At 45.4% G+C, this 26,239-nt stretch overlaps 1 protein-coding gene across 8 annotated transcripts in view; it reads right to left on the bottom strand.

Moving 5' to 3' along the window:
• Positions 1-217: 217 nt before the first annotated feature.
• mtmr4 (myotubularin related protein 4) overlaps positions 218-26,239 on the bottom strand; it is a 52,122-nt gene continuing 26,100 nt past the window's right edge. For 5 of the 8 annotated variants that reach the window (XM_080014095.1, XM_080014096.1, XM_080014098.1 and 2 more), the window contains 18 exons: positions 26,126-26,215; positions 19,836-19,952; positions 18,203-18,232; positions 16,304-16,386; positions 15,425-15,591; positions 14,798-14,894; positions 11,992-12,105; positions 11,120-11,304; positions 9,936-10,088; positions 9,373-9,484; positions 8,338-8,533; positions 7,859-8,044; positions 7,566-7,736; positions 6,385-6,539; positions 4,177-5,635; positions 3,589-3,699; positions 3,336-3,424; positions 218-1,594 (listed from right to left, as the gene is read on the bottom strand). In XM_080014095.1, coding sequence (XP_079870221.1) covers positions 1,417-1,594; positions 3,336-3,424; positions 3,589-3,699; positions 4,177-5,635; positions 6,385-6,539; positions 7,566-7,736; positions 7,859-8,044; positions 8,338-8,533; positions 9,373-9,484; positions 9,936-10,088; positions 11,120-11,304; positions 11,992-12,105; positions 14,798-14,894; positions 15,425-15,591; positions 16,304-16,386; positions 18,203-18,232; positions 19,836-19,952; positions 26,126-26,215 — 3,693 coding nt within the window. In that variant the 3' untranslated portion in view covers positions 218-1,416. The remainder of the gene's footprint in view (positions 1,595-3,335; positions 3,425-3,588; positions 3,700-4,176; positions 5,636-6,384; positions 6,540-7,565; positions 7,737-7,858; positions 8,045-8,337; positions 8,534-9,372; positions 9,485-9,935; positions 10,089-11,119; positions 11,305-11,991; positions 12,106-14,797; positions 14,895-15,424; positions 15,592-16,303; positions 16,387-18,202; positions 18,233-19,835; positions 19,953-26,125; positions 26,216-26,239) is intronic. The other 3 variants (XM_080014093.1, XM_080014094.1, XM_080014099.1) reach the window with 3 other exon arrangements.

Here is a 26,239-nt window from a genome sequence, read left to right as displayed (position 1 = left end):
CACGGGAGGAGAAACGACTTTTCGACTGACTCGGGAGATGAAATAAAACAGACTTCGGGCGTGAAACCCATTCGCGTCTTTTCCTCCTGAGGTCGCGGGAAACGTCCCCGGCCCGCGATGCAGAGCCGAATTGGTTTCGACCACACCCCCGCCCTTCTGCTACAGGTGGAGATGGACCTGTCCTTTACCACAACCAAATAAGATTTAAACGCAGGACCATGATATAATCTTTATTTCAACCCATGGGATTTAACTTTTACAGTGCGTTTCTTTACAACAATAAGTGACAGATTGGAGCCACCGCTACAGATCAGATAACTAGAGATGAGATTTCCGGGTGGGGTGGGGGGTGGGGTCCTTTCTTCACGATTCCGCACAAACCCCCAAAAAAAGTTTTAGCGCCTTCGCTGACGGTGGGATCCGCCCCTCGAAATAAATAAGCCTCGTTATCCATCCCAAAATAACCTGTTAGTCTTCAGTTGTCTGTTATTAAGCAGCCGTTACACTCACCAGACATGGACAGTTAGAAACATGCTGCCATCTAGAGGAGGAAACAAAAAACAAACAAAAAAAAACAAAACACAAAAAAAGAAGGTCTTTCAAAGACGACAACCCAGATATGGCACAGCGTCCAGACGAGGGAACAAGACGAGCCAGCGAACGCACATCAACAACCTCCGTCTTTCCAGTTACAAACTATTTAATACATTCAAGCTCCGAGGGGAAATAATAACAAAGGGCAAAGTAAACAGCAGATTTCTCCCTTTTGCTCATGTTTGGTCTCAAATTCCCTCAAATCCACAACAGCTCGTAGTGCACAAAATGAGAATACAAAATTAAATTTTTTTTTGTTGTTTTTTTTGTTTTTTCTTTTAAATACTGTAGCAGCAATTTCCTCCTTTTGTTTTTTTTGTTCGTTTTTTTCTCTAAAGTTGCACACGTCCAGTAGAACAGGTAAAGGCTCTGGGGGTCCTGACGGGTCCCCCCTGAAGCGATGGACAGAGTCTGTGTGAAGGTGCGGGACTTTGCGGGGGAGGGGTGGGGACGCCGGGGGAGGTGTGGGTCCCGCCTCTGGGGAGGGGTCGCCGGAAGGAGGAGGAGGAGGAGGAGGCGGCGGCAGGACGCCGCAGCGCTCCAGGCTCGGATGCGCCCCCCTTCTGAGCGCAGAGGGCTCGGTCTCCCGCCTTCTCAGCTCGGAACCTCCCCGCGTCCGTCCCTCAGTGCGCAGTTTGTTCCGGGGGCCGAGCGTCTTCTCCAAGCGAAACAGTTCCTCCCCCCGTCTTTCGGCCCGGCGGTGACGGCGGCAGTTTCGGGGGTCGGCGGCGGCGGCTCCGGCTCCGGCAGGGGCGCTCGGGCCTCCCCGTCCGCCCAAACCCTCGGCACTGCGGGGCGGGGCCATGCTGTCGGGCAGCTCTCTCAGCTGGAGGCCGTGGCGATGGGCTTCTTGAGCTGCTGGCTGCGGATCTCGCGTGTGCGGGACTCCAGCAGCAGGTCGTGGCAGGTGTTGCACACCAGCACCGGGTCGTACAGCTGCTGGTCCGGGATCGGCAGCTTCAGGTGGCAGCAGTCCTTGCAGAACACGTTGCCGCAGTTCCTGAGGGCGGCGGCGGAAACATGTTAGGAGCTTCCCAGACGCGGCCGGAACAGTCACGGGAGCTTCGCGGACCGTTAGGTCAACCAGACAACAGTTAAAACAATTAGGGAGCAATATTACAATTCCACCTCATTATGAAACGCAATCTTTTCACAACTCAACATTGGCTTGACATTTCGGTGAAAACAATTATATAACCTAACGGATTTTGCAAAATGATTGCGTTCAGCCCAAATAATTGCAATAAGGTAATCCTGTCTCACTTGCAACCGCTCTACTTGTTGGCTTTGAACACCCGCGTGGACGTTTTGAACGACTGTGTGTACACGCAGGTGTATCCCAGCGAGGCGCAACATGTCGCCGACGGTGTCCTACAGCGACGGGCCACTCCCAGGTGTGAAAACCAGGAGCTACGCGGGCGCCGCCAGTTACAACCTTGACCGTAACGATTAAAAGTCTGAGAGGCGAGTCTGAACACTGATGCACCATCCTTCCTTCGTCTTCTCGGCTTCCAAAAACATCCCCGTTCGGAGATAAACACAGTAAATATAAGAACGGCATTTCCAAATGTGTCCACTGTCAAATCAACAGCCGTTCAAATGAATCGACAATAAGTCATTCAGCTTTGTTTGTTTGTTTTATAAGTAGTAATGGTGTAACAGCACGTAGCTGATCCGTACGTATCGCCCCCTTACGAACCGTAAGGTTCGCGGCATGTGAACCCCGGATCAACTGCAAAATCTAAACCATCATCGTGAGACAAGAGTTCCACTGCCGCTGTTACTTTTGGAAGTAATAATTCCATAAATGTGGACGCAGAGTTGTGGTCAACTGATAAAGTCAGATGCTGCCGCGTTGTGCGATGGAAGCACAGTGATGGCTTTACGTGACGTGGCTCTACGCTGCCGTGGCGAACGAACGGCCGTACGTCGCCGCTCCGCGTCTGCCTGGCCTCCGTATTGGAAGCGCTGGACACCCACTGGTGAACAAATATCGACACACACACCATGTGTGTCCAGAGATGCAGACTTCTCTACAAAATTGACTGTAACTCGCTTGACTGCGAGACGATTTTCGGGAAATTTGGTTTGTTACCAAACGTGCGAAATTGAACAAGATACTGATTTGATCATATATATATTTTCTTAAAAAAACATTTTTTTTTAAAGGAAGACGGCCCCATATCGCACTTTAATTTTACAACTGAGTATTGAATATTTTATGTATTTTAAGATTTTATTTAAACATTGCACATCTTGTATGTTGTTGTCATTTAAGGCCGTGGGCAAAGGTTCCTAGCTTTACGTGTTTTTTTTACATGAATAAATGGTAAGCAAAGTTATATTTGTCTCCCTTTTTTTTATTAAAATTTTTTCTCATCCAAAAAATGATCCGATCCATGGCTGAAAACGGTGGTACGATCCTGACCTTGAGTTTTGTGATCCGTTGCACCCCTAATATATATAAAATAATGATTTTGCATGATTTCGCTGCAATTCCTTGGGCGACCACGGTACAGGAACCCTGATGTAACAGGCACATGTGATGTTTCCCTCCCAGCATATTAAACTCATCGGTTTTGTAATGGCAGCAGTTTAGTGAGCAACACCTCGTCTCTCTACTCACGGTAACTGATCTGTAAGAATGCTCTGGGAGTCTTTACTCCGCATCTTAAAAATGCTGCCGCCAGAGACCCGGCGTCCCGTAAAAGTGACCGGACGAGAGTGACTCGAGGACCCACCTGCAGTGGTGACGTCTTTTGGCCATCCAGAACTCACAGTCACAGTTGAAACAATGGGAGGCCATGTGGTCAGGCACCCACCGTGTGACCTGCACACGCACACACAAACACTTAATCAAAACACTGTCATGATGAGAGAAATTCAGCAGCACCATCTCGTGGCGACAGATTATTCATGGTTCCATGACATTGTGTGGCGCCCAGACCCTCGAAGGCGACAGACAGGAGGGGGTGGACGCTGCAGCAGACTCACCTCCGTGTCCTTGCGCTCCACCCGGTCCCAGCTGCCCTCCGACAGGCGGTCCTCGCTGTGAGTGGACAGAGAGTCCTCCTCGTTGCTGGTGTCCGACTCCCGCAAACACGTCTGAGGCAGAAAGCGGGAGAGCCGTTATCCAAATATAATCAGATGGAACGTCACGGGCTCCATCACCTTATTACCTTCCTTTCAAACCCGAGTGCAACCGTATGACAGTATGATTTCAATGCCCCAAACCATTGTAAATCACAGCTAAATAAGCAGCTACGAATAAGCAGCGTTCGTAAGAGATATTTATTTTTCTATTTTTAATAGGAAACTAAGTTAAAATATTATTGTATTAAAATATTATTAAATATATACTATTAAAATATTTTGTCAAATATTTGTAATTACTTTTGAATATTTTTTCAATTTGTCTCTATAACTAATTTTGTTTTTCCTCAACTTGTTCTTTAACTAGTTGAGAATTGTTCCAATAAATTTAAAGTTTCAATGCATGACACGGTCATGTTGCGCTCTGATAAATATGATGGGAAACGTTATGGACCCGTCAAGGTGCAAATGGTAGAAAGAGTGACTCACAATGTCGTCCTCGTAGTCGATGTCGGGCTCGGAGGGCGGGCTGCCGTACTGTTTGCTCTCTAGCTTCATCTGCAGCTGCCGTACCTGCTGCCGCAGCACCTCCACCTCCTGCTTGTAGCCCGCCTCGATCTGGCGCAGCCGCTGCTGCACCGCGTCCATGGGAACCGGCAGCCCGTCGTCGTCGAGGTAAGGCGGGGGGGAGCCGGAGGAGGAGGGGGAGGAGTAGGAGGCGGGCAGCAGCTGGTGGCCCGCCGAGCTGTAGCCGTTGGAGGCAGCCGCTAGCGGGCCGCACAGTGCCGTGTAGCCGGCGCTGCGGACGGCGGACAGCCACCCGGCCTGCAGCGGGCTCCCGGGCCCTCGTACGGCCTCCCTGCGGCAGCACTGGGCCCCGCCGGCCATGCCGAGGCCCTGCCCATGCAGCATTTTGCCGGCCAGCCGGCGACTCTGGTAGGCGGCTGGCTGCAGGGCCCGGCAGAAGCCTGAGTGGCTGGCGCTACGGCAGGCGGACTGGACCAGACCCTGGACGCTCTCCCAGTGGGAGCCCAGCAGCGCCAGGTCAGCCAGCTGGCTCCTGGAGATCAGGTGGTGCGCTGCGGCCTGGGTGCAGTCCACCACAGTGGGCGCTAGCGCACGCTCAGCATCCCTCCACGCCTCTACCCTCAGCTCCTCCTTCTCCCTCCGAGGTTCGGCTTTGGCTGGCACCTCATCACGGGCGGGGGTGGCAGGGAGCAGCTCTCCTTCCTCGGTGAGGGTCTCTGTGGAGTCCTCCAGGGGAACCAGAGGGACCAGCTGCTTCAGAGCCAGCAGCTCCACCGAGGCCGGGACGCCGTTGGTGTGGCAGCCGCCCGGTCCGTTCAGGAGTCTGATGGGGGTGGTGACAGTGGGGGGGGTGCCGTTGCAAGGGAGAGGTAAACACGCCTCTGTTTTGTGTGCAGGTGAAGCGGGAGCGTCAGCGGTCCTGGGGGGGGCCTCGGTCTCCTCCTGGGGAGGAGGCAGAGGTGGAGCTGGAGGCGGCGAGCTGCAGATCTGAGGCGAAGCCTGCAGGAGGATCGGAGTGTGGGGGGGATTCTGGGTCACCCTGAGTTCCTCGGTCAGGGGGGGCGCAGGGGGGAGAGCCAGGGAGGGCAGGGGCTGAGTGGTAAGACAGACCGCCTCTGCTGCCTCTGCTGCCTCTTCACAGCTGTTGATGGTGCTCGGAGCCTCCTCTTCCTCCTCTGAGGCTGCGATGGGACTCTGAATGGCAGGTTCCACCCCAGGGGGGTCAGCGTGTAGTAGGGCACCATGTCTGACCACCAGGGGGGGTTCCGGGGAGCTTTCCCCTGTGGCGGGCGTGGGGTCCAAGACCGAGCGACCCTCCTGGCAGTGCTTGTTGAGGTTGGGGTCGCTCGATGTGCGCACCAGGGAAACCCCATTCTCAAAAGCCGACACCAGGTTTTCCATGGAGCGGGTCTTCGGAAGCCTGGAAGTGGGGATACAAAAGGAATACTTCTTAGTTCTGGAATGGAAAATAACTTGTTTAAATAGATTTTGTAAAATATAATAATAAACTTTATCAATAGAGCAAAATCACTAAGTGCTTCACAAAGAGAAAATTAAACTTCATGCAAATAAGCAGCGACGGGTGACGAGCGATAGCCAATAGGAAGGGTAGATGCACTCTCAATGGCGCTGATCCTTGGAAAATGGACGCCCGACCACTTCTTTACTGACTAGCCAGGTATCTTTTATAAAAGGTTATTTATTTTGCTAAACAGCCACTCCATTTTAATAAAAAAAATGTACACTGCATCATTTATCAATATGATGATGTAGCTATATCTAATTAGATACGGAACACGAGAGAGGTTTGCAATGTTTGGCACGCCCACAACAGCCAATCGATTTTGGTCTGACACGCCCACAAAAGCCGGGGCTTTAGTGGGCATGGAGACCTGGCGACAAGGCGAGAGTGATCTGGTTTCATTTAGCGACCCCGTCGGCGGTAGTGTGACCCTAGCATAAGTCTGTATCTGTGAAAGTCAAAAATTGCATAGATTGCATCAATTAGCTGCAGAAAAATTATGCAAGTGTTTATTTGTAACACTAGAGGGCAGCATAGATCTCAACATAGATTCTATCGAGCAACGTGCAGTGGATTAAAAAAACAACAACGGCAGCTTTGTGCGCCATCCAGTTCGGGGTGTCTAGACAGCAGACAAAACACCTCACCTGTCCAGGGAGCGGGAGGTGAGCTCGTCTCCTGCAACACTGGGGGGGAGGTACAACTCCATGGCGTCCTCTATAGCTGTGCACGGCGAGGAGGTGGGCAGGTAGACGGCAGTCCACAGCTGCAACGCCCGTGTGTGGCACACCGGCTGCAGCACCTGGCAGACAAGACAGGTAGAGAGACAGCACCCGAGGTTAATCTCATTATATGAGACGAGTGCTAAAGAATGTTAAAGGACAGCCCCCTTTTTTACTTATTTTTGTATCATTGGGAGTCAACCACAGTGAATCCGAATCTCTTAAATTGATCCACTATTGGGAGAATGAGTACACGCCTGTTAAAAATGTTAGACTTTCGGAGACATTTAATGGCGCAGTTAAACAAATGTCAATGATTCAGTCCTGTGTTCTACAATGGAAGATGAAACTCAGAGGCCCCGCCCCTCTCTGTTCGCTATTTATTGAAAGTTTATTAATATTAAAAGTGTCTTAATTGCACCAAATTCGACACTGCTAGCAAGTAGATTGGATGAACGGTTGTTGAGATACTAGAAGGACATACATACATACATCATACCGACACAGACATTCCTTCCTTTTTCTAGTTGAGATTCAGTTATTGTACGTGGTCATTATTGCCCCATTCCCCAATCGGGGTCAGCTTAAAAAATGACCAGAGTCTTCCTTTGACACCTTTCATAAAGGTTGGGAGAGTGAGGAGGAGCTGAAGTTTGCAAGTCATTTCACCAGCAAGCGAGTTGGAAAGTTGGTCAAATGTGAGTTGAAACAGCTACTTCTGTCTTTGACTTTTTTTTTCTTTTAAATACTACTGTGGCTTTCAGTCCCAAACCTCTAATGGACCAGCAGATCAGCTCAGTGTACAACCGTCAAAGGCGGCAGTCATAATGAGAAGCCTCTACGGCCTATTACAGGCCTCGGGGTTCTACCACAAACACCATCGCCTGCTGGGTCCAAGATCTGATTAGAGCATTCTTCTACAGTAGTCTGTCATACCTTATTTGACAACAATTAGAAAAAAAAATAGAAAACCTTACCTTGCAAAAAACACAAAAAAACAAACTTTTATTCTATAATATTAAATAATAATAATAATAACTGTTTTTTCTTTAATGGCTAATATGCCATCCTATATAATTATATGAGAGAGACAAAAGCTCGGCTACCATGTCGTGACTTGGGATGTAGAGAAAGTTCTGGAAGTTCTTGTTCCCCGCCCGGAGCAGGGACCAGACGGAGCAGGTGCGCTTGTAGATGTTCCGAGCTTCCCTCTCCCGCGCATTGTTGCAAAGGAACGTGCCGTACAGACATGAGTACGTATGCTGCACCAGCTTGACCTGAGGAGAGGGATGGTGAAAGATGAATGCAGGGGCATGACCATAGCCCCCATATCTAAATATGTAGAGCACGAGAGAAATTGATAGAGGTCAGGAAGGATGCAAAGCAGAGCAGCACCCACCAGGAAGGCCTCGTTGAACTCGAACAGGCAGGGAAACTGCTGGAGCAGCTGGTGGACGCAGTCCAGCCACTGCAGGAAGACGGGACACTGCTCACTGACATCGTCTGCATTCTCCTGGTGGCCGCAGCGATCCCCAAACTTATGGCCATAGTCCAACCACTCTGTCTCCACAAGCACCTGGAAACCCTGAGGAAGCGAGACAGGCAGTCAGACAGAGGAGAGGAAGACAGGCAGAGAGAGAGAGAGAGAGAGAGAGAGAGAGAGAGAGAGAGAGAGAGAGAGAGAGAGAGAGAGATAAAGCGGGAGAAAAAAGAGGAGACACAGGAGAGACAGACAGGAAGAGATAGTCAGAGAGGGAGACAGCAGACACTTAATAGGTTCATTTGAGGGGGGTATGATATATAAGGTTAAAGGTCAAGTATTCAGTCAATCTAAATGACGCAATGCGTGAGAGGGGGCAGTTTACGCAGTGAACTGACCTCTAAGGTTCTGTAGAAAGGGTCCAGCAGGATCTTGGCGAGTGCCACGATCTGAGGGGTTCGATCCCACCCGTCCGAGCAGTGCACCAGGACGGGGCGTCCGTCCCTCTCCAGCGCAGAGCACACCAGAGTGGCTGCTTTGAGCATGACGGACAGGTGCTGCAGCCAACGGGTGCTCTCAAGTGCCGAAAGCCAGCTGAAAGTCAAAGCCCATCGAAAAGAGCACAGATTAGAGAAATATAAATCTGAAAGAATGGATCAAACTGTCCAATGCATGTACAGAGTGACTAAATTGTGTAATTTCAGCATAGAGAGGAGTACATGCAAACCTCAAGTACACTGAATGGCTGCTTCTTATAAATTTCCAGCTATACAGTATAAAACACAGGATAAATATCAAGTATAACATTTTGTTTAACTGAATGATCTTACGGATTACCAATTGAAACCAAGCTATACAAATAAACATACTCAAACCCAGCCTTGTCAACAAAGTGAAACCCTGATTCACTCAGCCTTGTCAACAAAGTGAAACCCTGATTAACTCTGTTGAAGTAACCTGATGTAACCCTGAACAAGCACCTGACCCAGATCTCTAGAGGCCTCGCCGGGTCTTATTACAACACTTCCAGAACAGCAGGAAAACATTTTCACTTGAAAGAGGAAACGCATGTTACTGCAGTGCAGTGTACATAGAGCCACACAAGCATGGGACACGTTCTCAGTGAGCAATCTGCTCCCAGACGGACATAAACATCAATACATTACACTGCGACACTCTCTCTCACACACACACACACACACACACACACACACACACACACACACACACACACACACACACACACACACACACACACACACACACACACACACACACACACACACACACACACACACACACACACACACTTTACAGACAGACAGCTGGCTCGCCCAGCGGGAGTGGGTCTGGATTCCTCTCTCGAGCGGCGGTGGGGAAGCAGAGAAGGGTTTGAGGCAATCAGCGAGGAAAGGTCAGCTGTATTGACTTACTTTCCTGGGTCTGGGATCTGGCTGCACACGGCTCTCAGGGCCTGGAAGCTGTTCCTGATGGCATGGATGTTGGCCATGCCCATAAACATCACCTCGCAGTTGGGGTAATACTCTAAAAGCACAGACAAACACAAAAGCATGCTGAAGGAAGATGTTAGACATACAAAGCAAAACAAAATGTATGTATTTTGAATTGAATTGATCAAAAATTGAATTGATCAAAAATTGCTGGTAAGTTGGATGTTTCCCTTGAAAGGGTTACTCTTAACGCAAGGCTGCAGAGGGGCTCAAATAATTTCCCTAGTCTCCCGTATAATTAGGGAAATCAAGACCTCAAAAAGCGGAGTTATTAAAGCGATACCTTCCTCGTCTTTATGACGACTTGTTAAAAAGATCTCAGTGTTAAATACAGCTACATTAGGAGCCACTATAAACTATTACTACCATCAAAAGCAAATGTGCCACAACACACTCGAGCATCCCTTTAAGAGCTTGCCCCCCCGGTTGTTTTTTTTTTGACCTTGACAAGGTGTCAAAGCAGCAGTTTCACGGACAACACTAACCCTCGCACTCGCAGCCCCCGCCCTTGGCGCGGTTGGCCACGGCCGCGGTGTAGGAGCGCGCGTCCAAGATCAACAGCTTCTGCCGCGCTGCGTTGTCATCAGCACCGGGGCCTCCTGCCAGGGAGGAGTCTGGGAGAAGAGACAGGGAGACGACTTAGTGGAAGAAAAAGGAAGAGGAGCGGGGACGGGGAGAGGTCAGAAGAGAGGAGGAAGAGACGTTAGCGAAAAAAAATAGATCAATACGCTCCCCCGGTGACACGACTAGCACGCACCGGGGCAGGAGCTGAACTCTATTAGCGCGTGGAGGAAGACAAGTAACGACTCCTGGAAGCTACTGCTGATTTTACTCTGCAGTCTTCCTCAATCGGTGTCACATTGTGCTTTTCTAGCGTGCCAAAAAACGACGACCTGATGGATATGGACACACTGTACTTCACCCTCTCTGGGCAGGCCCGTCGGTCCTTTCAGTAACAAAACATATCTCAGTTGATTAGAACGGCGTTGCGCAGCTGGAGCCACTGAATCTCCTCCAGTGTATCGAGACATTTTACCTGCTGTAAATGTATTCATGACTGTAGAAAGAAACTTGACTATGTGTGAAAAAGTCAAGGGGAAAAAACAACTACATTTAGAAAGAAAGGAGATAAAGCTAAATTATCTGTCAATTATCGGACAAATCAGTGGAATTAGCTCTTAAGAGAAGTTCTGTTCAGTATCCGAATAATTGTATATACACCATTCTAGTACAACTGATCTCAAAACAAATAAAAATAAATATTAATAATAGAAATAAAATATTTCTATTGTGTATATTCAAGATTACCTGGATTCCTAAAAGGACATATGACATAACAGGGCCATAAGTAGAGAACATTAAATGCAGCATTTAATTCAACCTAACAAAGCCGCTCTATGTTGATGACAAGCTATTGTGCGTCTAATGTATGCGGGCATAATTGAGGACCGCACATTCCCAGGCACTTGCATCATGTGCTGCCTCACTGTCTACGTTAGCTCTCATTATTATAATTGGGTCCAGTTTAGAAGCAGGAAAATGAATGAAACAGATTATCACAAGTGAATCCTGAAATAGCGGTGGCCTTTTTTCGTTTTTAAAAAGAGGGCACGTTAGGAAATCCCACAAATGGCTGCACGCGCTACGCGTCGGCCGGAGTGGCTCGTACCAAAGTCGCTGTCCGAGGCATCGCCGCCCTCCCCGCGCGTTCGTGCCGTTCCCTTCAGCCCGGTGTCCATCTGACAGGCCTTGGCGATGGAGGTCACCAGGTACTCGTCCTCGGTGTTCCTCCAGCCCCACCAGCTGATCTCAGGCTGACTGCAGCGGGCGATGACTGCCCCGTTCCTCTGGTGCCTGGGTCACAGTCATTCAAAGACAAGAACACCGATTTTACTTTCTGGACATGGAGGAGAACGATATGCTTCGTGATTCTCTCAGTACTCTGGGATGGTTTGAAATATGTCTGCCTGTGTGTGTGTGTGTGTGTGTGTGTGTGTGTGTGTGTGTGTGTGTGTGTGTGTGTGTGTGTGTGTGTGTGTGTGTCTGTGTGGACAATCCAGCTAAAGACAAATGTTCATATAAAACTGTAAAATTTAGCTATATAAATAAGAGGATAATCACTGGAGCACAAAAACGTTACTATTTTTCTTTTTTCACGAGTACTGCTGAAGAACCAAGTAAACATGTGTTGCTCGGCTGGAGCTTCAACCACAGGGAACGCTATGCAGTAACCAAAGCCATATTCATTCGACACACTTTACAACTTGTCCAGATAATTCCACGCCCTCCTATGGGCCAATAAATTACTTTTTGGGACTTGGACTGCAATTCCCCTCACTCTCATAAGCCAGCGTAGGTTAGCATCTGGAATTAATGTTCTTCAACATTGGAGGGAAATTTTGAGGCCAATTTTTTACAGGTATCCAATAGTTTATTTAAATTTAGCTCCGTAACCATCGAACCCGCCACACGTTATATATTGTGAACCCTGTATTTCGTATCGTATTCTAAGTCCAATGAACGTGCGAGTCTGTAGCCCACCTGTAAACAACCACAGGAATCCTCTTCCAGGACCTGAAGGAGGCGACGCTCTCCAGCTCCTTGTCGGTGATCCAAACGGGCACCAGCAGCTTCTGTGGGTAGCTGGAGCAGAGTCTGAGGAGAGCACAGAGAGGGTTCACATTACGGCCGCCACTCCTCAGAGGTAGATGAGAAGAGTGATTATCCAACAGGTATACGGAGGCCAGATTTAGAGCTGGGTGATATTGACACAATAAGGTATCATTGTTTCGTTGACAAATATCAAAATTTGGGGATGGTTTTTGGTGCTTTCATTAAATATTAACATAAAATAAATATTTCAGAAACAATACTTATGGATATTACAACCAAGCAGCAAGAGCCATTGATTAGTACAGCTATTACTGGCTATAAAGTTCAGAAATATGCGTTACTTAAAGACAACATTTGACTTCATCACAATATTACAATAACTATAATCTCAGAGGATATCGTGTCTCATATGACAATATCGAAATAATATCAATATAATGCCCGACCGTAGTATGAACTCTGTAACCGTGGAAAAATATGGCAACAAAATGTTTTACTGGGCCATAGCTGGCGCATTTTATTCAGCCCAAATTCTCCGTTTCAGGAACATTTTTGTCTCCTTAATCCATTCAGTAAAAAAAACAAAAAAACAAAACAAAACACATAACACCTTCTGGCACCGTCTCAGTACCTTTTACTGCTGTGGGACATGACCGTCCCCTTCCATCTGTGTCTCATCTCCCCATCTCCCATCATGCATCATGCTCCCTCCAGTCTTTCCACTGTTAACCCGCTGACAGTCTAATAACTACTTCAGGTGGGTAAGCGAGAGGGAGAAGCAACGGAGGGACTATGGCAGCGTACTGAGTCATGGGTCCCAGCAGGCGGCGGCTTGTTTAATTAGCCCGTCGTCCTGTGTGTCCGTCTCTCCCAGCGGGAGGCTCTCTCTCAGAGCCGACGGAGCAGACTGCCCTTTTGTCTGTCGCACTCCTTTACCCCGACGGCAGAGGAGACTCACAGGTAGTGGTACAGTACCGGCACTCGACGCTCATTTTGCGCTTACTGAAGAATTCATTACAATATAAAATCTCCTTGGTTCCTGTCAACAATCGCTGCAATCTGAATTTTATCCCAACATTTCATCTGCATTTTTCTTTTTTATTGATCAGCCGGTCCTCATCACTCATTTTCGATTTGAAGGTTTGTTTGCAGTGCATTGGGAGTAACTTTAAAATCCTTTTTAGTATACTGCTTTATCTGTTTGTTTATATCTGTTTTATTTTTTATTAATACATTTATAAAAATGAATTATTTTAATAAATGTTAAATGCATAATAAATACATTAAATGTATGAATGGATCCATCAACTAAGGTTTTTTTACATTACATTTTTTTAATGTGTTTTTTTTTTTCATATTACGAAATTTTAAATGTTGAGGATAACACTCAATATAACAAACAACAGTTTTAGGATCACTGAATACTGAGTGACACCAAAGTAAGCTTGTTTTCGTGTCATCTGGGCCGCCTTTCGTGGGCGTGGTGGTCAGTTTGCATCTTTGGTTTCACTGGCTGTTTCGGGTTGAAACCCCTCCCATAAACACAACGTATGCTTGTGTCTGTTCATCTATGATGAGACGGGACTAAAATGTGAGTGGTGGGCTATCCGACATTTAAAAAAAATGTTGCGCCGCAACACATCAGAGGACACGAAGAAGAAGAGCTTACGTCACTTCTGTAACAATTTTTTTTTTAAGAAAAAAGCACAGATAAACACCAAAGCCGGAAATTTCACTGCTCCGTAAAATCAGTTCATCTCTGTGATGGATCATAAGAAGAGTGCGACAGACGCTCTCCTTTATATCGTGGCGCTCCCAGAAAATACTCATTCCCAGAATGCAAATGGCTGAGAAGACCCCCCATTTGCATTCTGGGAAATGTTGTCTGGTTATAGGTTGGAAAAGTGAAAGATCTGAAAAGCGCCACTTTCTTAAAACAATCATTGTTATAAAGCAATAAATACAGAAAATGGGAATGTTTGGAAGTTAGAGAATAATAGAGGGGGCATTATATCATAGTGAGCATGAACTTAGAATGAAAAAAAAAAGTAACTTCAATTTAAAATTAAAGGAATAACCTGAATTATGCATTTTCCAATATATATATTTTTTTTTTATAAATTAATGATATAAATATTATCGAAAAAATAAATAACATACTCAGGGAGAGTATCATATATTTTCATGTGTTATTTTTTATACTCTACATACTTTACACACACTTAACCCACTAATAATGACAGGAAGTCTAGTGGGGGAGCGCTTGGGGTTGGAGTTAACCAGCTATTGTTCCCACCCATTACCTGCCTCTGAAGTGGGAAAAACCTCAGGAGGGGCGTTTTCCCTGATAGATCCGTTTAGGTGTACCAACACTCAAATAAGCATATCTCCTTCCAATATATTCTGATTTCAATGTATGACGTTTTCCAAAGCTTAAAACCTGCACTTTCAAACGTGTAAAAAAAACTGAAAAATGACCTCGGCCTACTTGAGACCCAAAACACGAGTCGCCGTCAAATACATAAGGGATGTCTTTTGATTAAACACTTCTAGTGATAATGCATTAAACATCATTATCAGTGAAAACGTTATATATAATACAAGTAAAATAGTAATACTTAAGTCGTTCATGAGAAGAACACTTTTTACTTAAGTATTTAAATATTACTTAAGTAATACTGAAACTTTTGGGGGGCCTCCCTTAGCAAGGCCCCTCGTCAGGTCTGCGACATACTTGTAGTTGGAGTTGATGTCTGACACTCTCCAGGCGTTCTGCGTGTCAAAGCCCATCCTCTTCACTTCCATCTCCATTCGGTGGCGCACGTGATCACCTGAGTGCAGGAAACCGGTTTTGAAATCAGCAAAATGAGGTTGCAAAAGCACCCCAAGGACTCTTCGTTGTACAACTACAGTCTAGCAATTCCTGTGCGGTAACTGCTTTTGGATCATATGTGTATTGCATGTGTACCAAAAGTACAGGCATCACATTTTATTATCAGTTTACTTTAATGAGATGTTGACTAGTTTTTTTGTAGTTTAGAGTTTTTCCTGACTTGTCAATTGGAAATGTGTTTTTCATTTTAGAAACGTATTTCAGGGTACTTTTAGTTCAAGATAAATTTAGAAACAAAATTGAAATGTTCTTAAAAAAGGGCCAAATAACCAGTTGACTAGAGGGAGCACAGAGTACGGTTTAACTCAGCGGCAATTCTCAATGCAGCAGCAATGCGTCTACGCAAAGTGCCAGTCTGGAATCAATAACGCATAATACAATTCAAACGTTTAAAAAGTTTCAAAACTGTAATTTAACCATAGAACGCATATGCAAGACAACATTGTGTGTGTGTGTGTGTGCGCGCACCTGGGCGGCAGAGGTGCACGTGCTGATCCTCGTCGACCGTGCTGCCCCCCAGGCACCAGGCGTGATAGGCCAGGGCGAACAGGTCCTCCAGCCTGGACGGGTGGGCAGCAGCCCTGTTGAGACGCTTCACCCACTCCTGGCACAGCTTGAACGTGGAAAAGTGGCATCTGGACACAGACAAGAACGTGTACGTTAGGGAGGGGGACCGGAGCTTTCGACGAGTCCCTTTCGGCTTCTTTTTGAAGCGAGCAATCCCCACATGGGTTCTGAATCCAAACCGATTTAGATGCTCAGTGTTTTTATCCCCCCACAGTCTTCAAAGAGCCTGATCATTTTGTTGCTCCATTAAGGAGACAAGTTTTTTCCGTGGAACATCTGTCGCGGGAAACACAGGGCCGTGAGGTTCAAAGAGTTGGGAAATCTTCGGATGTTTTAGAAGAGAAGAGGGTTTATTTGACATTTGTCTCTGTCGCAATGTAGCTTGAATGTTATTCTCCCTTGTAAGTCGCTTTGGATAAAAGCATCTGCTAAATGAGAAAATGTAAATGTAAATAAATAAATCTCTACCTTTATACTGTACTGTGTAGAGTACTGTGGTAGTTACTGTTGTGTGATTGTTTGTGACTTTCACATTGAAATGTGAGAAGCTATGCCTACGTGTGTAGGTATGTATTACCAAACTGAGAGAGGAAAAGTGGTAATCCGTAAGATTATTTAGTTAATTTATACCATATTTCATACCATATTTAGCTGGCACTTTATAAGAAAAAGCCTTTCAATGTATTTGCTGTAATCATGTACTCTTCTATATGCAGTTTCCAGCGAATATCCCACATATAACACAGGTCAGTGGGGTTATCGTGACGCATGCCTCATTACCTGACAACTTTGGAGTCCTTGCAGATGATGTGCAGCTGGAACATCTCCCTGCTCTCCACACTCTCTATCAGCCTGAGAGGCACCTGCAGGGGGCGACAGAGAGCAGGTCTAATCAGGCTGAGCCGGGTCACGGCAGCTAGCGCATGTATTAAACAGCTGCTCTTTGCTCTAGTGCAGTCAGTCACCCAGCAAGACCCTGGCACACAACACAGGCTCTGTCTCCTCTGTCCTTTATTAACCCTTTCTGTCCCTCTCACTTTTTGACAATCAGCACTCCAGAAAGCTGTGATAAAAATGTAAACCCCCCCCCCCCCCCCCAAAAAAAAAGTGTTTTCAAGGACAGCTAGCTGAGGGCAGGGTTATCTGTGAGCTATACGGTCAGGTTGAGCTTGGGGTTAAGGCAAAGTTTAGGTTCATAAATTAAATGCTGTAAAATTGGGGAGTCCCGCTGTGACTACTTCTTGGTTGCCTCTTGTTGTGTTTTTTTTTTTTTTAGCTTAACAACAGATCCAGCTACAGCAATAGTTGTGCTACAAATCCATGATTAGCGCAGGTTGGTCGGCGCGATTCTGTGGCGTCTCTGATGTTCCGCGGACCTTCTCAGTTTTCCCACCAAAAATAAAAACAAAATAGCTAAATCACAGCTTTCAGGGGAGCCTGTTCAATATCTATAAGACTTGCTGGATCAATATCTCGTTCTATCCTGCCTTCTGATTCACTATTCTAATGAAACAAAAGCTTTTCAGTGACACTGCGGACTTGAGTGTTAAGGTCCAATCCGTTCACTTGGTCTTAATCCAAGACGATTCAGCAATGACTCAAAGTACATATTGCGTGACTCAAGAGGTGAACAACCACTCCATGCTAGGGCTGGGCTGGCCATGACATTTTTGCTGTCGATCGATCGTCACCCAATAATCGAAACGATTGGCATTATCGTTTTTCTTTTTTGTGTGAACGGGCATCAAGATTTAATTGAAAAAACCCCCAGCTGTTTTATAGTGTATATGGACTTAAAGAGGCGTCCCCGACCTGACAGAGCCCTGTGGGGGACAGTTGGAAGGTGGGGTACGGATGGGGGAACTGTTTCTCCAAGAGAGATGCGCAACGGCAGAGTGGAGTTGAGAGCGGAGCCTTTTTTTATTCAAAATCCGAATATCAATTATCAACTTTGGATAAAATACAATATAAGCCCAAATAATAACCATATTATGGCGGGCCCCACTGTGTGGTTTTAGTGGGGAGAAAAGACGATAACTCCTTTCCCGACATTATTTTTTATAATCATTGCAGGAGAATAACGTTGCAACTATAGTGTTCTAATGAGCGACAGCCCAGAATAAATTATTTTATTTAGTCAGTAGGACAAAGGAGAACGGAAAGTCCAGACAAGCAGCGGGGAGCGGGTTTATTTCCTGCGCAATTTCTGAATATTCATGAGGTACACGTTCTCAACTCATTAGTTGAGTCCAAATTCATCTTCAGTCTTCACCATCACTATTATCAATATTATTACAAAGTCTACTACAAAAGGGAGATTAAAAACAATGCTTGCTTTGCAATGCACGGTAAACTTTATTAACCGCCAATCGCCCGATTATGAAATAACCGGCCCAGCCCTGCTTCATGCTATTTGGCTGAGAAGGACTCTGGCTTTTTAAAGTGCACAAAGTGCCTCCATGAATAGAGGGGATCGTTTTTAGCCAGTGTTGGCTGACTAGCAATACTAAAATCCATATGACGGCTTAGACAAAAAAACGCCAAACAAAGACGGCATTTGATTGAAAGGCTTAATCATATTTGTCCCATGTGCAACTAAATCCTGTAGAAAGCCAAGCTTCAACGCTAAAAGCTGTCTAGACAGTGGCGGAGGGTGTTGTCGGTTCACACGGTACTCACAGATATCTCATTGTCCACACCTGGGGAGGTCTAAAACACAGTGAAACCATGGAGCACAGGGAGAGGGTGAGAGAAGAGGAGGAGGAGGAGGAGGAGGAAGAGGAGACACACAGAAAAGTAGGAAATGGAAAATCTATTAAACCAAAAAATAAAGAAAAAAACAAAAACAAAAACAAGCAAAAGCAGGAAAAAATGTTTAAAGTAATAAAGCGGGGCAAAAACATGAAAGAGGTGGATGGACGATAAGAGGCAGTGATTCATACTGGATCTATCCACCTCACGCATAGTCGAGAATTTTATATCAACAAAGAAACGAATACGATTCCCGACTGCGCCTACGCAAGGTAGATAGATCCGGTGAGAAACACGAAATAGAACAGCATGGAAGCAGTAGGATGTGGGAGGGAGGGGGGTGAAGAGGGGCGTTGGCTCGCTGGCGTTCAGGTAGATTTCCCTCATGTTGAGGGTCAAGGTGAGCGTCTGTTCTCAGACCAGCTGTGTACGCCTTCAAACTCACCGTCTCAAACGCTCATGCAACAGTTTAAAGGACTGAAGCGCACCAAGCCGTGACCGCATGCAGAAAATCTTAAGATCTATGTTTAAAGAAAACTAAAACAAATTGGCGAGGCCGATCGGAAAAGACGAGAGCCACTCGGGGAAAGTATAAGTGATTTCACTGCCAGCGAATGCAAACAATTGGGCTGTTTGTGTTTGAACAAGGCCTGACGTCAGCGGGAGTACGAGCCGCCGGTGTTGGCGTCAGCTGGAGGCCTGGCCTGTGGAATCTGGATGTCATGTTAAACCTTCCCTGCCAGGCAGATCACAGGCGCCCCGCGCGCCACGCTACGAGCCTGGCACACGGCGTGCCAACTCGGAGCGGGCGAGGTGATCCAGTGACCGTTAAAGCTGCAGAAACGGTCAACGTGCTGGAATAACCGCTAGAAAGACTTGCAACATATTATGTGTTACCTTTACATTGCGGTTGGGTATCATTGGAACGTTTTAAATATGGAAACCAATACCTTAAATTAAATACCAGTTCCTAAATGATCCAAATGTTATTTTTCATACTGGAGATACAAAGCTAAAGGCCAAACACTTGTTTGAAATTAATACATATTTTTAACAAGAAGAAATGTTCATAGCACATTTACTCCTAATCTGAAATCGGAATCTAGGCCTCAAAGGATAGGTTCGCTATTTTTTAAGCCAGGCCCTATTAAAATCATTTATGACTGTTCATAACTAAGTATTGAACAAATTATACTTATGCCATTTATCATCCAAATAGTGGAATAGTGGAATTCAACACCAGAGTTTGTTGCGTAATTAGTTTGTCTCTTCAGTATTTGCGAGCCATAAATAAAAGTAAACTACAGCGGTAAGTTTCTCAATAGTAAAGCGTTGAGCAAGATCCTATTAAAGTTTTGAATTTTTATACCCAGCCAGAGTTTACACAAATGAGCATTTTAAAACTCATGCTGTAAAGCGTCCTTTCTCATGCTGTGGATTCAGGCACTGCCCATCGCGCCACACTGAATGACGCAACACTTCCTGGTGCCATTTTCAATAAAACTGAGGCCTGCGGTTCTTCCAGTTGCCTTTGCGTCCAACATTCTCACTGTGCACTTACATTGATGACAGAATCCTTGAATTTAATGTGAAGCCTGTAGTTAGAGATGGCGATGATGGCTTCATCGGCGCGGCCAAGATACTCCACCCCTTCCCCCTGAAGAGCTGGGAACGGTATCTGGGGACGACACAACAACAGCCACTGTTTAGAAAAGCAGCAGCAGAAGGAAAGAGGAACGCTACACACTGGCCTTCTTAATCCCAATGAACTTCACTGAGCCAAGTCAAGCCGCTTTGACTTGAATCAGCAACCTTCATAATGTAGAACTTAACCAAGGTTGGGAGTGTCTGAGAGCCTATTGCAAGTAAGGACAGTGTTTGGGTGTCTTGTTTGCTAAGGCCATTGTTATTTTCTCCTGTGAGACATCAGGCAATTAGGCAGTCTCAGCCTTTTTATATCAAGGACCCTCGATTTCATATGCATTAAGGCCAGGGTCATGATACAATTTAGCCCAGAGGACCCCAAATCTGACAAGATTTTTTTTTTTTCTTAGATATGATTTAGCCCAAACTTCCTTAACTGTCTTCTACTATAATTCGATTGATAATAGTGAAACTATGATTTAAAAAACAGTCATTATTTTATATTATCGAATGGTGCTAATGTCTTATGAACAACAAAATTTAATTCAAGGACTTACAAGTACTTTTTTTCCATTTTCAAGGACACATAACAAAAACCTCTCATTATTAACTATAATCTCATGTATTATTTATATTAGTATATTTATATATCGATTAATAATCTCCTCGTCACTTACTATTCTTTTTATTATTATTAAGTGTCCAACCATGCTGGATTCAATTCACATTTCACTGGCATAGTCTATGTCGTAAAAGTGATTCTAGAAATGTTTTATTACGTTACAATTTGAATAACAAAACCAGGGGGAATCATTTCCAGCACTTCAGCAAGAAAAGGGGCTATATCTAAGGTATTCCAGTACTTCAATTTCCGAGGACAAAATTCAAGCACTTCGAGCACCTCAAGGACCTGGTAAGAACCCTGCATAAAATAAAAAATGTGAAGTTGAGGTATGAGAAGGTGAAGTTTAACTATGAATCATTTGGGGGTCCAAATCGGGGATGCCCCCCGGAAAGTACACACCCAAGACCCAAAAGTCTGCAAGTCCCAAAGGTGCGCAAGTGCTTTTACAAACAGCTGGTTATTGGAAACGCTCAATGTCTTTAAAATTCATAAAGAAATAAACCGGCTAGGGTGGTAATGAGCCAGACAGCTGGACTGCACTGGTCTGAGTGCTGTTCTACTGCAGAAATCTGAGGGAAGAGCAGAAAGGAGTGGCAGTCTTCACGTGCAGCAATCCAATTAGCAAGCAGCGGTTTTATCGAAAGATGTTTTGTGGGCAGAGGGATTTGCCGTTGAGCCTGAGTGAGCAGAGTGGGCTGGGAGGTCGACATCAGTGTCTACAACAGTGTTGACAGTACTGCGTGGGGCTCTCAAATTTTCCATTAACATTCCTGGTTCCACCGTTTTAAATACCAGAGTGGTCCGGCTCAGGGTGGAGATGGAATGAGACCCTGCATTAAGATAATTGGTTCCCATCAGAGGATAATAGAACACATTTTTCATTTTCTGAGGCGGAACGTTTGCGGCTTCAGTGGTTCGGCCACGGGACGAGTTGGCAGCGAGGGGCGGCTGCCAACTTTCTAAATGATGTCTCAATTCATCTATAAACAGGAGGAGTATACCACTACTAAACATGGACGCTGTTCTTTTTCCTCACAACGGGAGATGAACTGGGAACTTTTATCTGAAATGCTGTGGAATTGTTTTGTGATTTACCAAAAGTGAATGTTTTTTGGATAAAAACAAGACATGAAGTGGATGATGGATGGATGACGTGCAAACACCCACATGCCATCTCGCTCTCAGTCAAACCATGTTGATCATTTCATCTCACCTCATATTTATTCATTTATTCCTCATTCGATTCATTTCCGCATCATAGAATTCATTAAGGAAGCTGTTAAGAGTGTTTTTTTTCCTGCGAATTGTATTTTTAATTAATTTGAACAATTCTATTATCCATTAATCTAAGTGAACAAATAAGTATTTCTCTTGCTGTAATCAGCCACCGGGGAGAACACGGTGAGGTGCAGGCCTGCTTATTCCATTACAGCGTTGCCTAGAGACCATGTAATGCATTACCTCATCTCACATTAGCATGCATCTGCTGAGTCACAATGAGGACGACAAACTGATGCATGGCAAAGAAAAGAGGCCATGCAGCGGTGCAGATTGGGGGGGATTAGGGCAAAATGTCAGAAAAGCTCCCCGCTTGAAACCTGCTTGATGTGTAATCGCCGAAGCAAAAGTACAGCTCCTGCTGCTCCAAATTCAGCAGCAAGATGTTTCGAGAAACAGGCTGCAATTTGAACATATTTCTCATATAACATCTCGGCAGCATTGGCTACTATCAAAATAGAAAATAAGAGATGCGGTATTCAGGCCTCTTAAAGAAAACATAGACTGGCAATTGGCAATTAGACTTCTACCAAATCCTGTGTGAAGTACGACCAGCACATGTTTCTTTTTAAGAAAAGCTTTGAAGAGAAAATATACTGTTCATTTGGTTTAATACTGTCACCCTAGAGGACTCAACAGACCGTTCCACGTCAGCTGCAGCCATCTTGGTAAGGTGCGCCTCAACAGTTCTCCTCCGCATCGTCATGGTATCAAACCTGCCCCATATTAGACAAAAAGTTGTGATTGGCCCGGCCGTGGCAAAGTCAGGTGGAAAACTGTTTGAATGGGCGGGCGCATCAGACATATTCTGCAGTGCAAATGAAACATGAGCTGCAGGTTGGTCTGGTTCCCAAGCTAGTATATTAGGGCAGCAAAGCTGAACGGCTCGTTTTAGGACATGTTTTCTGAAATAGCTCACAAAACTGAGTTGTCTTTTTCCACAGTTTGTGTGTTAGTAGGCCCATCAGAGACCCAAATGTATGTGCACAAGCACTGAAAAAGGTGAGTTTTGCATAATAGGTACCCTTTCACATGTATAATATATTACAGTATAGTAGATATAGTATTCAGAAAAATCTGGATGCATTTTAAAACCTTTGATTTTTTTTCTCTTGGGTCGGCGGGGGCGAGTACTCACTCACTGTGATGAAACTACAATTTGAAATCAATATTGCCTCGACTGTGGAATCAATTCCCAAAGTCAATGTGGCTGTGCAGCAGTGCTGCTCCACATTGGAACGGAGTAAACACGTGCAACCGAGAGTGTCCCGATAGGCATGCTGTGCAGCCGTTGGCTCTGCATTAAACAACCTGTGTTTCAAGGGTAGTTGCGTGAGTCACTGGCAGCTTGCTAGAGCGGCACAAGATACTATGTCAAGCTTCTCCGGTGCTAGCCAACATCAGAGAGGAGAGGACAGTGGGGGGCGGGGGGCCAGGGGAGGGGAAAGTCCTATGAATAACGCCGTCCTGCTCGGCTCCCGAGTCGTGACTTCCGGTCCAAACGCTCTCCATGAGGCTGCACGCACTGCGCGCGCGCACACGCACACGCACACACACACACACACACACACACACACACACACACACACACACACACGCTTGTGAACACATGGATGCACACAAAGGAGGGAAGAGATGCAGCAGAGCGGTGTGGCATTAAATACCGTGGATGTAAACATTTTTCAGCGCTACAGCTTTTGGTGAGAGAGTAACTTGAGACCGCAGATGAGACGAGGCTGAGCGAGATCGTGTGAATTTTGGTGTGAACTCAGGAGATAACCCAGACAAACCATGTGAGGTTGCCCGACAGGAAGACGACCGTCGAGAGGGAAGGAGGAATAAACCAACGCCAGAAATACACCCATGCTGGCGGGTAAACCGGGAAGTTGGTCGTCAGAAATTGCCGTTAGTGATCAGGGAAAACATCGGCCGGGGAATGCGCTGCTCCACAGGGGCAGATCGGAAGAAGTAGATTTCTGATTCAGAACATGTAGAAATGTATGTTTTACGCCCCTAAATAGAGCTTAAGATACAGCGGGCTCTGATCGTATTTGTTAGAATGTCATGCTTCTATTTTTGAACTGCTAGCCCCCCGCCCCCGCGCCCCGACCAATTCCCTGTTTCATTGTGGTTAGAGAAAGAAGTCATTGAGACCCATTAAACATTTTTGCCGTTCGTCGGTGGAGTTCACGGAAAAAAAGCAAATGGTCGATCAATGAAGATCACAGCAAGTAAAAGCTTTGTTTTCGATAGATTTTAAGGCGGCCCCTAATTATGCTTAACGCGCATGCTGTTCTGGCACCTACTTATGTTACTGAGCTTTAAGAAACCTGTTGACAGCCTCAGGCAGGACACTCTAAGCCGTACATCAGTCAAATAGAAAATGTCAGAGTGACCGAGCTGTCTGTCTGCTCTGGAAACACCTCCCTGAGGGCAGCAGACCAGCCACCAGCATCTGCACTAACAAGGGTAAAACCCACTTTTGTTTTTTGAACATTTTCTTGAGGTTACGGTTTTCAATTAATTGTTTTATTATTTAAAATTCTAAATGAATCATGTCTGGACATTTTATCTAATTTTATACTTTTTACCTGTGCAGAATTGATAATAGCTCTAATAACTATATTATAAGTAGTATAAATAATTATCTTAATATTGTTATAATATAACAATTTTAATATAATATTATGATTGCATTCAACCTAAGTATAACATTCCATTATTGCATTGTTATTCAATTATTCTCTCTCTATTCTCTAGTGGTGCACTGACTTGTAGTCACAACTTAAGAGGCAGATCCACCGTCTGAACCTTCTCGATAACCATCAAAGAGGTGCCGAATAATCTCACCGAGGTTGACGAACACAAAACCTTTCCAGCCTCTGGTTTCAATTAAACCCCCTGTATCATTAAGGCCTTGCCTTAATGTGGGAGGGCTGATTGGGCAATTCATTTTACTCAGGCGCTCTTATCTAACTTAAAAAATATATATGTTTCTATTAGCACTCTGCTAAATCACTTGTAGGCAGAGTGGACAGCTGAACTAATCTTTGAAAATGTCAGCGCCTCGTTAAACACTGCGATGCATGATTAACTTTTTCCCGCGCCGAATGCTGATGAATGGAGGCAGAATTGGATAAACACAAATTTGTTCCTCTCACTCTGTCGAATCCGCCCGAGTTTCTAAACTCCTTGGAGCTTAAAGAGAAAAGAACAAAGAAGGGCAAAAATAAATGCCTCCGTCTTGAGTTTTTGGTGTGGCGATGGTGCAAGGCCACAGAGCAAAGACTTCACCAGTTCACAAACCCCAAATACCACACTGCATCTGGAGTGGCATACTAGCATAATATTTAGGACACAGAGTTAGCATTTAGTTTGTCGGAAAGCATACTGAAATAACATGCAGTAGTACCAGGATGACACACTGACACAATATCCTGTGAAATATCGTGGTATGCAAACACGGCACATCATGCTCATAAGTGTAATCCACAATGCATTGCCACACATTTATTTTACAGTTCATCTCATTATTGTGATCATACTGCTCCTCAGTGATGTGACGTGGAGTGACAAAACAAAACGTGAGATTCCTGGATTTTGAGTAAACCGACAAGTGTTTGGGGGATGCTCAGTGGTGGTTCGTTCTCGCCAAGTTATTTCTTTGTTTGTAGTATTAGTGCCCACTGCAGCCTGCTGGGTCATAGACGCCACTGACCGCGGCTCCTCTGCAGCTCTCTGACTGACTCGATTTCTGTAACCGTGTCACTGCAACACTGCCAAGGTGTGGCTGCAAGAGCTACAATTTGAAGTGATACAAGGTACAACTTTTTTCAATACCAATAGGAGTACTGACATCTGCAGTATCTGCAATACTAATGTAAATTTAATATGTTTTCTTTAACAGCTAGTAGGCTTTAAATAAGCATTTTATTTTTATTATTGATGCACTTTTTTATTAAAGGAGAACTGGTATTAACGTAGAAATCGAAGCCTTAGTTATTGATCATTGGTAGTCAACCTGAGTCGTGGCCCGGTGGGCTAGGCTAGGCTTTAAGCTAGCCGTCTGGCTGAATTAGAAGGTAGACAAATATTTAACCTCTGCACCACACCATGAGACAGATTTAGCTTGACTGCCACATGATACACTCTTCACCACGGGCTACCTAATCCACCAACAAATAGATTGTTGTCTTTGCAGAGCAAGCAGTATTCCAGACCGGTGATTAAGCGACGATCAAGAAATTATGCTTTCACAGAGGCGCTTTTCAAGAGCTGATAAAGGAGCAGCATTCCTTCCTCACCTGAAGGCTCTCGTCCTCCTTCACCAGCTCTTTCTGGGGGAACAGGTCCTTCGCCTTGATGTACTCCAGACTGGGAGGCCCCTCTTCACCCTGTCACATACAAAAAACACAACA

Source organism: Zeus faber (genome assembly GCF_960531495.2).
Source record: "Zeus faber genome assembly, chromosome: 14".
In the NCBI taxonomy this organism is placed as follows: Eukaryota; Metazoa; Chordata; class Actinopteri; order Zeiformes; family Zeidae; genus Zeus; species Zeus faber.
The sequence above is the reverse complement of the archived record's forward strand: the minus strand, read 5'-3'. Positions and strand labels throughout refer to the sequence as shown.